Raw genomic sequence first — 12,396 nt, forward strand, 5'->3', positions numbered from 1 at the left:
GTTCACGCCATTCTCCTGCCTCAGCCTCCCGAGTAGCTGGGACTACAGGCACCCGCCACTTCGCCCGGCTAGTTTTTTGTATTTTTTAGTAGAGACGGGGTTTCACCGTATTAGCCAGGATGGTCTCGATCTCCTGACCTCATGATCCGCCCGTCTCGGCCTCCCAAAGTGCTGGGATTACAGGCTTGAGCCACCGCGCCCGGCCTGAAATTTCTAATTTAGTCAAGTTCTGACTCCCAAAATATCTTTAAATATGGAAATGAGTAATAGAACTTTTATTTTTTAAGTTGAGTTTTTCACAGGCTTATACTTGTAATTTGAAGCTAAAGTAATACTTAAACCATGAATGATACCATTCTTGTTTTTAAAATAATTATGAAAAGGCATTTTTTTGGGTAGGTCCAAGCCTGTCCCACTCTTCATTTTTGAAACATTCAAATTGGTTATTTAAAGGTATGTTACTATGTAGCAGTGTATCCTGATACTGATAATACAAATTTGAATTTTGCCAAATCCATTTGTGTCTGTTTCAACTATAGAGACAGAAAAAAAATGGGCATGCACAGAGTAGTCATGATATTAGTGACTAACCAAATATTTTCCTACTATTGGACATGAATGTCTGAAATCTTAAGACTTGCAACCATTTGAGCAACTCTTCACAGTTGTTCTCTATACCTTGCAGAGGAAAAAGGAAGAAAATTAATATTAAGTGCCACTTTGCATGGGGCTTTTGATATATATATGTCATATGATCTTTATAGGAATTCTGTGGGGAAAGATGGTGATATCCCCTTTTTATAAGTCCACAGGCTCCACAGTTCAGATCTGCCTGTACACATGGCAAAAAAGTGACCAAATGCTATTCACCTCCAAGTCTGTCAGAGTCCAGAGCCTGGGCTCTTCGTTCACCATGCTGGACATTTTAGTTATGCTTTAATTCAATATATATTCAGTTTTGTCATTTTTATGCCCTTGGAATCTTGTCAGATTTTAATTTTTAAAAATTAGAAAATGGGCTATTTAACAATATGAATTTTAAATAAAATATCTGCTTTTAAATTTATTTTACGTCAAGTCATTGAATATGAATGAATTTGAATACTCCAGTGGTACTTCAGGATACTCAGTATATCTACTGAAAAAAAATGACAAATTGAATAGCTGTATCACTGTGAAGTAAGTTCTATAATAAAAGAATAAAATGTGGTGGGAGCACAAAGTAAATGACAAATAAATTTTCTATCTAGGAGTCTCTGCTGTGAGTCTGAACTCCCAGCACCTAGTGTAAAGTTGTAATCATCTGTGGTAACTATAGGAGACAGAAATATGTTCAACTAATGCTGCTTAAAGGCTATCTAGTTTTCTTAGAAAACTGAATATTCCTTCTAGACTTTTCTGTTGATAAAGAGAAGAAAGACTCTGAAGGGAGCCTTTGGGGTATCAATAGACAGGAATTAGATTGGTAGTCCTTGCTTCTAAAAGGAAGAGGTTGCTTCTTTATTAAACTGTGTTTTTTGTTTTTGTTTTTGTTTTTTACCAGAAAGAGACAGGTTTGTTCAGTTTGGTATTGAGCAATTCAGAAGTAAATGTTGAAGTACAGTGGAAGGGTTTAGAGTAGATAAAATTTAGATTATCTAAATCTTTACATAACATATCTGAAGCTTTATATAACAAGTATTGTATGTTTATAAAATACAACTTTAATGCTATTTTCAGAAAACCATGTGATAGGAACAAAAAAAGTGTTATTAGATCCCTTATGTAATAAGCTGGACTGTGTAGCCCTCAGTTCAATTTTATGTTTTGAGAGAAAATAACACTTACTTATTGAAGCTAAGAAGAGAGCTCAGAAAAATATAAATAAAAGGTGTATTTTCTTGATTAGCAATAGGATATGAGATTGGTCTCCTAATTGCATGTAGGATCTTTTTGCCATTGTCCATTTTGAATACAAATATGCAGAAATTATAATTTATTTTGTAATTAACAGACTGAAAAGAAATTGCTTTGTAAGATAAGGATTTTCTTCTGTAAAACATAAAGGGCTTCTGAAATTTGTGAGGTTGGTATCCTCCATTAGGTGCAGCATATATAATTTTTCACTCAGTTACATAATATAGTTGACCCTTGAACAACACGAGTTTGAACTGCATGGGTTCACTTATGCTGGATTTTTTTTCAATAAAAGTTGCAATTGCCTCTCCTGCCTTCTATTCTACTTCCTTCACTTCTTCCACCTCTGCCGCCTGAGACAGCAAGACCAACCCCTCCTCTTCCCCATCTTTCCCCTCCCCCTCAGCCAATTCAATGTAAAGAGAATGAGGATAAAGATCTTTATGATAATATACTTCCACTTAATGAATAGTAAATATATTTTCACTTTTTATGATTTTCTTAATAACATTTTCTTTTCTCTAGCTTACTTTATTGTAAGATCACAGTATGTAATACACATAACATACAAAATATGTGTCAGTCAATAGTTCGTGTTATCAGTAAGGCCTCCAGAAAACACCAGGCTATTTAGTAGTTATGTTTTGGAGGAGTCAAAAGTTATATGTGGAGTTTTGACTGTGTGTGGTGGTTGGCACCTCTAACCTGTTTTGTTTGAGGGTCAACTGTATTATGTTGCCACAGGCCTTTCTGAATGGCTTAAATAAATATTTCCTGAGACATCGTTTACTAGATATGTGTCAATATGTGTAGATGACTTTGTAACTAATGGAAATAATGTATTTGTACAAAACTATTATGGGATTTACACAAATGTCAAATAACCAGTCTGCTACTTTCTCTTTAAGAGTTACATTTTATTTGAAGGGGAAAAATATGATTTATTTTTAATTATAGCTATAATGCTATCTAAAGTTCAAACAGGAATCACATCAGTAAATAGTGATTTTCTTATTTCTTTTTAAGAAGTAATCATCCATTCAATAGAAGTCATAAAAAGATAAAAGCTGAAAGAAACCTCTCAAGCTTTAGCTGCAGTGAGAATTGGTTTCTTAGAAAAGTGTGTTGGGGATGAGAAAATGATAGCACACACTGTAACATGTTAAGTACTTTGAACTGAAGGATACTGGAAGAGCCCCAGAAGCAAAGTATCCTTTCAACCTTCCCTTGCCCTTCTTTCTTCTGTTCCCCTTTCTCTCCCAAGCAGACCATAGAAACTAGATTTCTCTTCCCCCAACCATGTCATAGAAATTAGAACCCCACTTTCCCAAAGCCAGCCATAAACCTAGAAATATTATTCTAACCTTCCCCTGCCTTTCTGTGTAGGGGCTGGCCATAAAGAAATTCTGTGACCTACCTTGTCTGATAGTAGGTCGTAAGACCCTCATTCCAGAAGGAGTTCTGCCCTGTACCTTGAAGGAGGGGATGCTATGTAAAAGACCAAGAAGAATCTGAACATACAGACCTTGCTGGCTTTCCTCCCTCAGCCTGTTACCATTCACTTATACACTTTTGTCCAATTACTCTCTATTCTTAGCTCTCCATTCTTCATTGACTAAGCATGAAAATACAGTGTTCCCCTGAGTCTTCATTTCTGAAGCCTCCTGTGTCATGAAAAACTGATTAAATAAATTTGTTATGCTTTTCTCTTGTTAACCTGTCTTCTGTTATAGGAGTGTTGGCCATGAAACTTACAGTGGGTGAGGAAAGGTATTAGACCTTTCTGCTCCTACAAGTGCAACTTAATACTAACCACATCTGATTACTTTGTTCTTTTTTCTTGATGTTCATCAGGGAAACTTTTTTTTGTTTTAGGATATGTCTGACACTCCAAGTAAAAATGATTCTTCTATTTCCAATAAAGCAGACTAGCCAAAATAATTTTTTTATACTTAAGATCTGGATTGCATTGGTGGCATTCATTTTTTTTAAAAATATGTCATATTAGTTGGCAGTTTTTAACACTACATTAAGGTGGTTGAAAGAGTGGGCTTTGGAGAGAGACCTAAGTTTCAGTCCCATCTCTGATACTTGTTAGCCATATGATCTTGGTCATTAGCTTTGGTTAATAATCTTTTAGAGAAAGTATTAATCATCAGTTTTATAAAAGAACCTATTTCACCATAGTCTTTTATTTGCTTTTACAGATCAGTGTACTGTTACCCGGACATACCTATTCCTTCACAAGTTCTGGTTCTTCAGTGCTGCTTACTATTTTGGTAACTGGGCCTTTCTTGGGGTAAGTACAGATAGCCCAGGCATGATTTCACCTTCTTTTATAAATTATAGTTAAATGTGTAAACTTTTTGTATCTTAGTAGTCCATTTGTAATCATAGTACTGTCATTGAATTTTAAAGCATTACTTTCCAAATGATTTTAAATTTGAAAAGTAACACATAGCTTATTTAAATTTACAGGTATTCTTGATTGGATTAATTGTATCCTGTTGTAAAGGGAAGAAATCGGTTATTGAAGGAGTAGACGAAGATTCAGACATAAGTGATGATGAGCCCTCTGTTTATTCTGTTTGACAGCCTTCTCTGTCTTAAAGGTTTTATAACACTGACTGAATATCTGTTATGCATTTTTAAAGTGTTAGACTGACATTAGGATGAGCTAACTAGCTTTCATCAAAAATGGGAGCATGGCTATAAAACAACTATATTTTATTATATGTTTTCAGAAGTAACATTGTATCATAGATTAACATTTTAAATTACCATAATAATGCTATGTAAATATAAAACTACTGGCTTTGTGAGGGAATGTTTGTGCAAAATTTTTTCCTCTAATGTATAATAGTGTTTAATTAAAAATCTTCCAGAATTAATATTCCCTTTTGTCACTTTTTAAAAACATAATACATCATTTGTATCTGTGCCTTAGGTTCTCCAGAGTGATGTGGAATTTTAAAGTGTCTCTCTCTGATTGCCTCCAAATAAAATTTACAATATAGCTGATGAATGTTACTCCCATATGCAACTTGTTTTCAGTTTTCTGCCTAAAATCTTTAGCACCACTCAAGTAGATTTCATGAAAAGATTTCAAACTCTCCTTAGTGCTACAAGAGCATGGCATTCCAAGATGTGTTATGTTGTTCAAATGTCAGTCCATTAGATATCTTACAACCTCTAAAGTATTTAAGGCATACATATTGTTATTGGTAGCTTTTGTTTTGTATCTGACCTCAAAATTTGTATTCCAATATAAATGGGGTATTGTCAAGAATAATCCTGAAAAAATCAGTTTATGGATTAAGATAGATGGCATCATATTTTGGTTTTAGAGATACTTTTTCATTCTAAAGATTTGAAATTTGCAAAAGATATAATGAAAGCTGTATGACATCAGGGTATTTTGAACACATTCTGGATAGTGAGAAATAATTAAAAAAAGGTATATATTCTAGTTTACTAGCATAAGCACATTAGAACTCACAATAAAGTATGTATCATGATCCTTGAGGTAAAATATCATTAAGTTTCTGAAAAAAGGTTTAGGAATTAACAACTATATCCAAGTTAATTCTTCTCTCCTTTAATTTTTGTGCCATTTTTCTCTGTTCTGATTCTTTGTCTCTCTTGATAAACCTTCACAGCTTTCATATTTGGCTTCTGCTTCTGCAACTACCCTTTAGCATTATTCACCAGGATTTCATTCCCTTCTGTTCTTATTTTACATTTTCTTTCTTTCTTTCTTTTTTTTTTTAAGATGGGAGTTTCGCTCTTGTCGCCCAAGCTGGAGTGCAGTGGCACGATCTCAACTCACTGCAACCTCCCCCTCCTGGGTTCAAGCAATTCTCCTGCCTCAGCCTCCTGAGTAGCTGGGATTACAGGCACGTGCCACCATGCCCAGCTAGTTTTTGTATTTTTAGCAGAGATGGGATTTCACCATCTTGGCCAGGCTAGTCTTGAACTCCTGACCTCATGATCCACCCACCTTGGCCTCCCAAAGTACTGGGATTGCAGGCGTAAGCCACCATGCCCGGCCTTGTTTTACATTTTCTTTGTGGACAATCTCACATACCCTTGACTTCTATCTATACTACGTGTTCTTAAGCTCTGAACTTTGACTTACCTTTTAGCTAGAAATTACTGCTTCAACTGCAACATTTTGAAAATTGAAGTATTCATTTTTGGGGGGCAAACTAAGCCTTCTTCTGCATTCATTTTTTTGACAACTGACACCAGCAGACACTTGATTGCCTAAACAAAAAAAAATCAGGTAGATCTCCATATCTCTTGTGTATAACTGACTCATCAAACAATCATGTCATGTTAATTTCTACTTCCTATCTTTCCATTTGTCCCCTCTTCTCTACTTTCTATGTTATAGGCTGAATTGTGTCCCCTTACAATTCATATGTTGAAGACTTGGACCCTGGCACTTCACAGAATAATACTGTATGCGGAGATAGGGCCTTTTAAAAGTAATTAAAATAAAATGAGGCTATTGGCTGAAGCCCAAATCCAGTATGACTGGTGTTCTTATAAGAAGGGGGAGAGACATCTAGAATGTGTATGTACAAAGAAGAGGCCATGTGAGGATACAGTCAGAAGACAGTGGTCTGCAAGCCAACAGGAGAGGCCTCAGGAGAATCCAGTGTTGTCAGTGCTTTAATCTTGAGTCTCCAGCTTCCAGATCTGTGAGAAAATAAATTTCTGTTGTTTAAGCCACTCGGTCTGTGGCATTTTGTTATGGCAGCCCAAGCAGACTGATAAACTCTGGTTCTTGAAATTCCTCACTGGACTTTCTGCAAAGTCTTGACTCCTTTCAGTCTTTTCTGAACATCTAAAATATAAACCCGATTATTTCATTTCTTTACTGCAAAATTCTTTCAGTTATTTTAGAATGAACTCCATAAGCCTTCATGAGATAGATAAGGCCTTTCTGGTGTGCATCTCTTCTGACTCCAAGTTCCCCTGCCATCCCCACACCAGTTATATGAGGCAGCTAACAAATGGCTCCTATTACTCACATGGCTATGAGTCTTCACATCCCCACTCTGTTGAACTATTCCTTCTGCTTGTGATGCCTGTCCCTTCCTTTTGTCTCCTAAGAAAATCCTTATTCTTCAAGTCTCAGCCTTAGAATTATCTCCCTAGGTCCCTCCTCCCCTAAGTTGCCCAGACACAGGTGCTAGCTTTTCCCTATCCACATGGCACCCTGTACGGTATATTGTGATTTATTGCCTTCATGTCTGCCTCCACTAGACTCTAAGTACTTAAACACAACGTCTGGTTTTTCAACTTTGTCCTTGGTGCCTAGAATAGCTTCTTACACATGGAAGGTATTCAATTGACAGGTGAATTTGTTAGAAAGAAGCCTTAAGCTCGTCTACATGGTTTAAGCATACAAAAACTATTTTGATTAAGGAGGAATATATATTTAGCCTGTTTTTGAGGTTTATTTTGAAACCCTGAAGGTTAGAAGTATTATATTTGTCTTGAATACTCTATATACTTTACTTTTAGGAATGTTTGGTTGGTTTCTGTCAGACCAACTTCTTAGCTTTTGATTTTGCTAGTTGTATTTTTTTTAATATATTTTTTTCGCCCTAGATTCTATAAACTTTCTACATATTTAGAAGCTTACTTTTATTCTAACACTAAGGTTTTTTTTCTTCCCAGTCATATGGAATGCCTTTATTAACTTTGTATTTTCATGAAGCTGATTTGTGTTATAAATTCCACTAATGAAGAACATACTTCCTTTGAAGTCCTTCTGAAAAACACCTAAATTAGAGATCATCTAGAGTGACAACTTTCCAAAAGGCCAAGGCTGTCATGTTCCATGTAAACTTCAAACAAGTGATTATTCATCCATGCAACAAGGTCCTGGCAGAATGAGGACCCTGGAACTGACTTCTAGCTCAGTGCTACCATACCAAAGGAAGTAGAAAATGCATATTGCAAAAGAGAAGGAAACAGGAGCTTCAGGAAAGCAAAAAGCAATACAGAAAATCAAAATATACTACTGAGCTCTTCAGTGAAAGATATGTACATAGTTCAGTAATATACTGTTTTAGAATCATTTCATAGGCAAAGCACAGTAAACATCGATTACAGCACAGAATTTAAGTATTGACCTTGACCACATAAAAAGACAGTTGTTGAAACCTGGAAGATGGAAGAAGAGGGGTGGAGAGAGACCTAAGGGGAAAAGAGTCATGTTGATATCCTCATTTTATGACAGGGATGATGGGGAGAAGAGAGAAATTAAGAAATAGTCTCTGGTACAGGGAGTATATATATTGAAGGGTAGCAGAATATGCCACCCCAAAACATGCCATTTTGGCATAAGAATTATTTTGAGCTTAGCAGATACAAGAAGGATGCTTTGACCACCCCTTTTTCTTCCTAAAACCAGGACATAAAACTCCCATGTGGAAGATGTCCTGCCTATACCAGAAGGAAAGTAACATTTTTGTCACAAGGGCTGAAAAAAACCTGTATAAACAAACCTTGGTAAAGTAACCTTTATTGTATTAGTCCATTTGCATTGCTATAAAGTAATACCTGAGGCTGAGTAATTTACAAAGAAAAAAGTTTATTTGGCTTACTGTTCTTCAGGCTGTACAAGCAACCTGGTGCCAGCATCTGCTTCTGGTGAGGCCTCAGGAAACTTAGAATTACGGCCTAAGTAGAAGAGGGAATGTACATATCACATGATGAGAGTGAGCAGAGGAGGTTCCAGGCTCTTTCAAACAACCAGCTCTAGCATGAATTGATAGAGAACTCACTACCACTAGGACAGCACCAAACCATTCATGAGGGATCTGCGTCCATGACCCAAACACCTCCCGCCAGGCCCCTCCTCCAACACTGGGGATCACAATGAGATTTGAAGGGGACAAAGATGCAAAATACATCTCTTACCTTCCTAGTTACTGTTCCACCATTTTCTGCCCTAGCCCTGGCCTCTGTCCTGTCACATTTTCATAATTTACTACTCTTTGTCCAATTCAGTGTATAAGTATTCAACTCTTATTGATTTGTATGCTTTTCTCCCGTTAATCTGTCTTTTATTACAGAGCCCCAGCTGGGGCTCCTAAAATGGACAGAGAAAAGATTTTTTTCTTCCCCTACAATTGATTAAAGCTATGGAGGTAATCAATACAGCATCTAAAATGGTAATCCTTTATCCAAAATGTTTGGGAACAGAAGTGTTTGGGTTTTGAGTTTTTTTATCTTAGAATATGTGCAGAACACATACCAGTTGAGCATTCCTAATCAAAAAATACGAAATCTGTAATGCTTCAATGAGCATTTCCTTCAAGCATCATGTTGATGCTAAAGAAGTTTCAGATTTTGGAGTATTTCAGGTTTCAGATTCAAATTAGAGTTGCTCAATGTGTATAACAATGTTAGGAGATGGAATAAAAGGGAAGGAAGAAAAAAATGTCTCGAGAAATTCTCTTACTATAGGAAGTCAGTAGACAATATTTAAATATATTGAAGATAAAAAGTGTTTAAAGGAGAAATTTTATCAGAAGATAAAATAATAGCCATTGTGATTATATGTAAATATGTCTTGGAGTTTTCTGGCAGCCGAGAAAAAAGATGATGGATAATGAGGATTTTACATTTAATAGAAGGAAGCACTCAGTTTTCCTCCTGATAGTTTTTTCTGGCACTAAAATTTAGAAGGAAGTTACACTGTGAATTCTTATATAAAGAATGTTAGTGAACAAATGTCTTTGCTAAAGTTTAAATAGAAAGACCATATGCAAGGAGACAGAATTTGGGATCTCCAGGAAAATCATGTTGGCTATCAAGAAGTCTCAACATGGATTAGCTTTGTGTGTATGTAATTTATTCACTCAGCAAACATCTAAACTTGTAGTTATTTCAGGCACTGGATTGTGGCTACGGAATTTCTGCAATTAAGAAGATAAGACCCATCATTTCAGAACTTGATCTAGGAATTAATAGCCGAATGGCCTTTGGCAGTAACTGGACCTTGTCAATATCTACTAAGATTGTATGTGTCTGATATTATGAATAAATATACATAAAAGACATCACTTTGTCAAATTACAGTTACAATCAAAGATACTCCAATTACCGGAATTTTCATATCTCCAAACCACAATACATCCTCTCCTGGTAGCATAATCAGAAGGTTACTTGATGACTGTGGGATTGAAGTGATGTGAGATAGGTAGCAAGGGGCATTTCAGATATTTTGTGATGAAGATTGAATAAATATCCACTCTTCTTCAGCAGAGACCACTCTAAGGGGACCAGATTGCCCAGGTTGCCCGGATTGTGTTGTGCTGCCTTGGACAGTTCTCAAAACATATATTGGCTATGTTTAAATCTCAGCTGACATACTTTATTAGATTTGTACATATAGATTAAGCTACACCTTGGTTCTAGGAAAGTCACTCTTCTGACCTTTCTGCCTCTCCACGCTTATTTTAATTTGGTAAATTTTATTGGGGGCTACCTTATTCCTCTCATTGGCAAAATCACAAGAAGCACTTCTAATACCACCCATAATCTTCACCTGCGATTTCACAGGGAAGTTGAACACTTTCTTTGTAGAACAAAGCCCATAAACAAAGATTAAGTTGTAACCTAGCGATAGGATAGCATTTCTCTGGAGAACTAAGCTTTTATGGTCAGGAATATAGTTTCTTGTGTGGTTCCCCCATAGGCTCCTATCTGCTTCAGCTCTATACTGAAGCTGCTGGATAGTACTCAAGACAAGTATGTGTGTAAAGCAGTGTCTTCTGTTGCCCTAGAAGACACTTTTGATAGCAGATGAGCAGACAACAAAGTTAACACTTGGGGAAATTAGGAAGCACTCAGAGTTCCTCATTTCCACATCAAGTGATGTTTCTGTTGACCAAAACAAAATTTGTATCTAAAGGAAATTATTTTTTTACTTATACAGAGTTCATTCAGTGGCTCCCCAGGAGCATCTGTGATATACTAGATTCTGTTCTGGACCTTATTCTAACATTAATGAAAAGCACTTCCAAACTTGATATCTACCGCCCTTACCAGTTCAAGTTCCACTTTTTACTATATTTACCTGATGCTTTTTGAAAACCTGAAGTGTGTGTATAAGTAAATATTTATACACACACAAAATCTCCATTGATGTAAGGGAAGACCAGTCTTCCCACAGTAAAAGAGTAATTTAAAGGAAATGCAAGTTCATCCCTGATGCATACAATAATTCAAATGCTGACAAAACTATAATGAAGCCTTCAAAGACTTCTGTAATGAATTTAGTGACTCATTGACTTGATACTGGAGTGCCTAGTATGTATCAGAAACTGCTATAAAATGGAGAAACAAATGAAAACACAAAATGGTGCCTATTTTCAAAGGTGTTTAGAAGCCAGGGGGCAAATAGACTCAGAAAATTATAATGTCATAAATGCTATAAATGAGAATGCAGTAAGGCTAACAGTGATACTCTCTTGAGCTTAGGAAAGGCTCAAAACTCTTGAGATAAGCAAGTGCTAACCAAATTACAGGCAATAAATTGCCTTAAGCAGAAAGAATCTGGCTTTGGTTTAGTGAGTCTATAATGGCTTTAGACACTGGCAAGGAAGTAACGGTGGGGAAACGTCCTGAAGGGGCTGTGTGACTAGGGACTGTGTGACTAGCGACTGTGTGACAAGGGGCTGTGTGACTTAGGGTGCTGAGTGACTGGGAAGCAGGGCTGCTGCATGACAGGTGAGACAGACAGGGAGGCCGGGAGAAGAGTAGGGCCTGTTTCAGCAGTACAAACACGTGAAACGTGGTAACCAGATGTCTCCCTCAAAATACAGTCAACGCTGGGTGAAAGGGAAACCCCAAATCAACTGACATTAAGTTTCTGCTCCCTAAGTGGTATGAGAAACAAATGAAGTCACTACAGACATAAATTGTTTCTCCCATGCCTAAGTTTGCAAAATAAAGTTGTTCATAACCAAAGCTAAATATTCTTAGTTACATCACTAGTAAATATTCTGATTTTAACTTGCCACTTAATTGTTCTGTAAATAGTGGAATACAGAAAACATTTTTATAGTTACATTGTCAAAGTAAAACCTTCTTAAGTTGTACTTATTATTTCAGAATGTTTGATTATTCTCAAGGTTGATGAACTTTTTCTATGAAGGGCCAGATAGATAGTAAATAGGCTTTTCAGGACCACACAAAGACCCTGTCTTTTTTTTTTTTCCTTTTTACAACCCTTTAAAAATAAAAGTAAATAAATAAATAAAATGCTTGGATTTGTTCTCCTGGTTGTAGTATGCCAACCCCTGAATTATTCCATTAATCACTTTGCTTAAGGTAGTTTGAGCTTGATGGAACAAAGACAAGTAGGCTAAAGACTAATACAAACTTAGAAGGGAGATTGCTAATGAGAAAGAACTTTTTTCAAACACTTTTAGCACGTTTCACAATTTTTTAAAGGCTAAACAACTTTTCTTC

The 12,396-nt window shown here is 36.2% G+C and overlaps 1 protein-coding gene across 2 annotated transcripts in view; it reads left to right on the plus strand.

Annotated features, from left to right (window-relative positions):
• The window catches only part of LMBRD1 (LMBR1 domain containing 1), a 151,485-nt gene extending 146,553 nt beyond the window's left edge, over positions 1-4,932 (plus strand). Inside the window, exons 15-16 of one of the 2 annotated variants that reach the window (XM_028846823.2) lie at positions 4,104-4,195; positions 4,375-4,932. In XM_028846823.2, the coding sequence (XP_028702656.1) occupies positions 4,104-4,195; positions 4,375-4,488 (206 nt within the window). In that variant the 3' untranslated portion in view covers positions 4,489-4,932. 2 annotated transcript variants of the gene reach the window in all.
• Positions 4,933-12,396: the final 7,464 nt, after the last annotated feature.

Source organism: Macaca mulatta, chromosome 4, assembly GCF_049350105.2.
Source record: "Macaca mulatta isolate MMU2019108-1 chromosome 4, T2T-MMU8v2.0, whole genome shotgun sequence".
NCBI classification, from domain to species: domain Eukaryota; kingdom Metazoa; phylum Chordata; class Mammalia; order Primates; family Cercopithecidae; genus Macaca; species Macaca mulatta.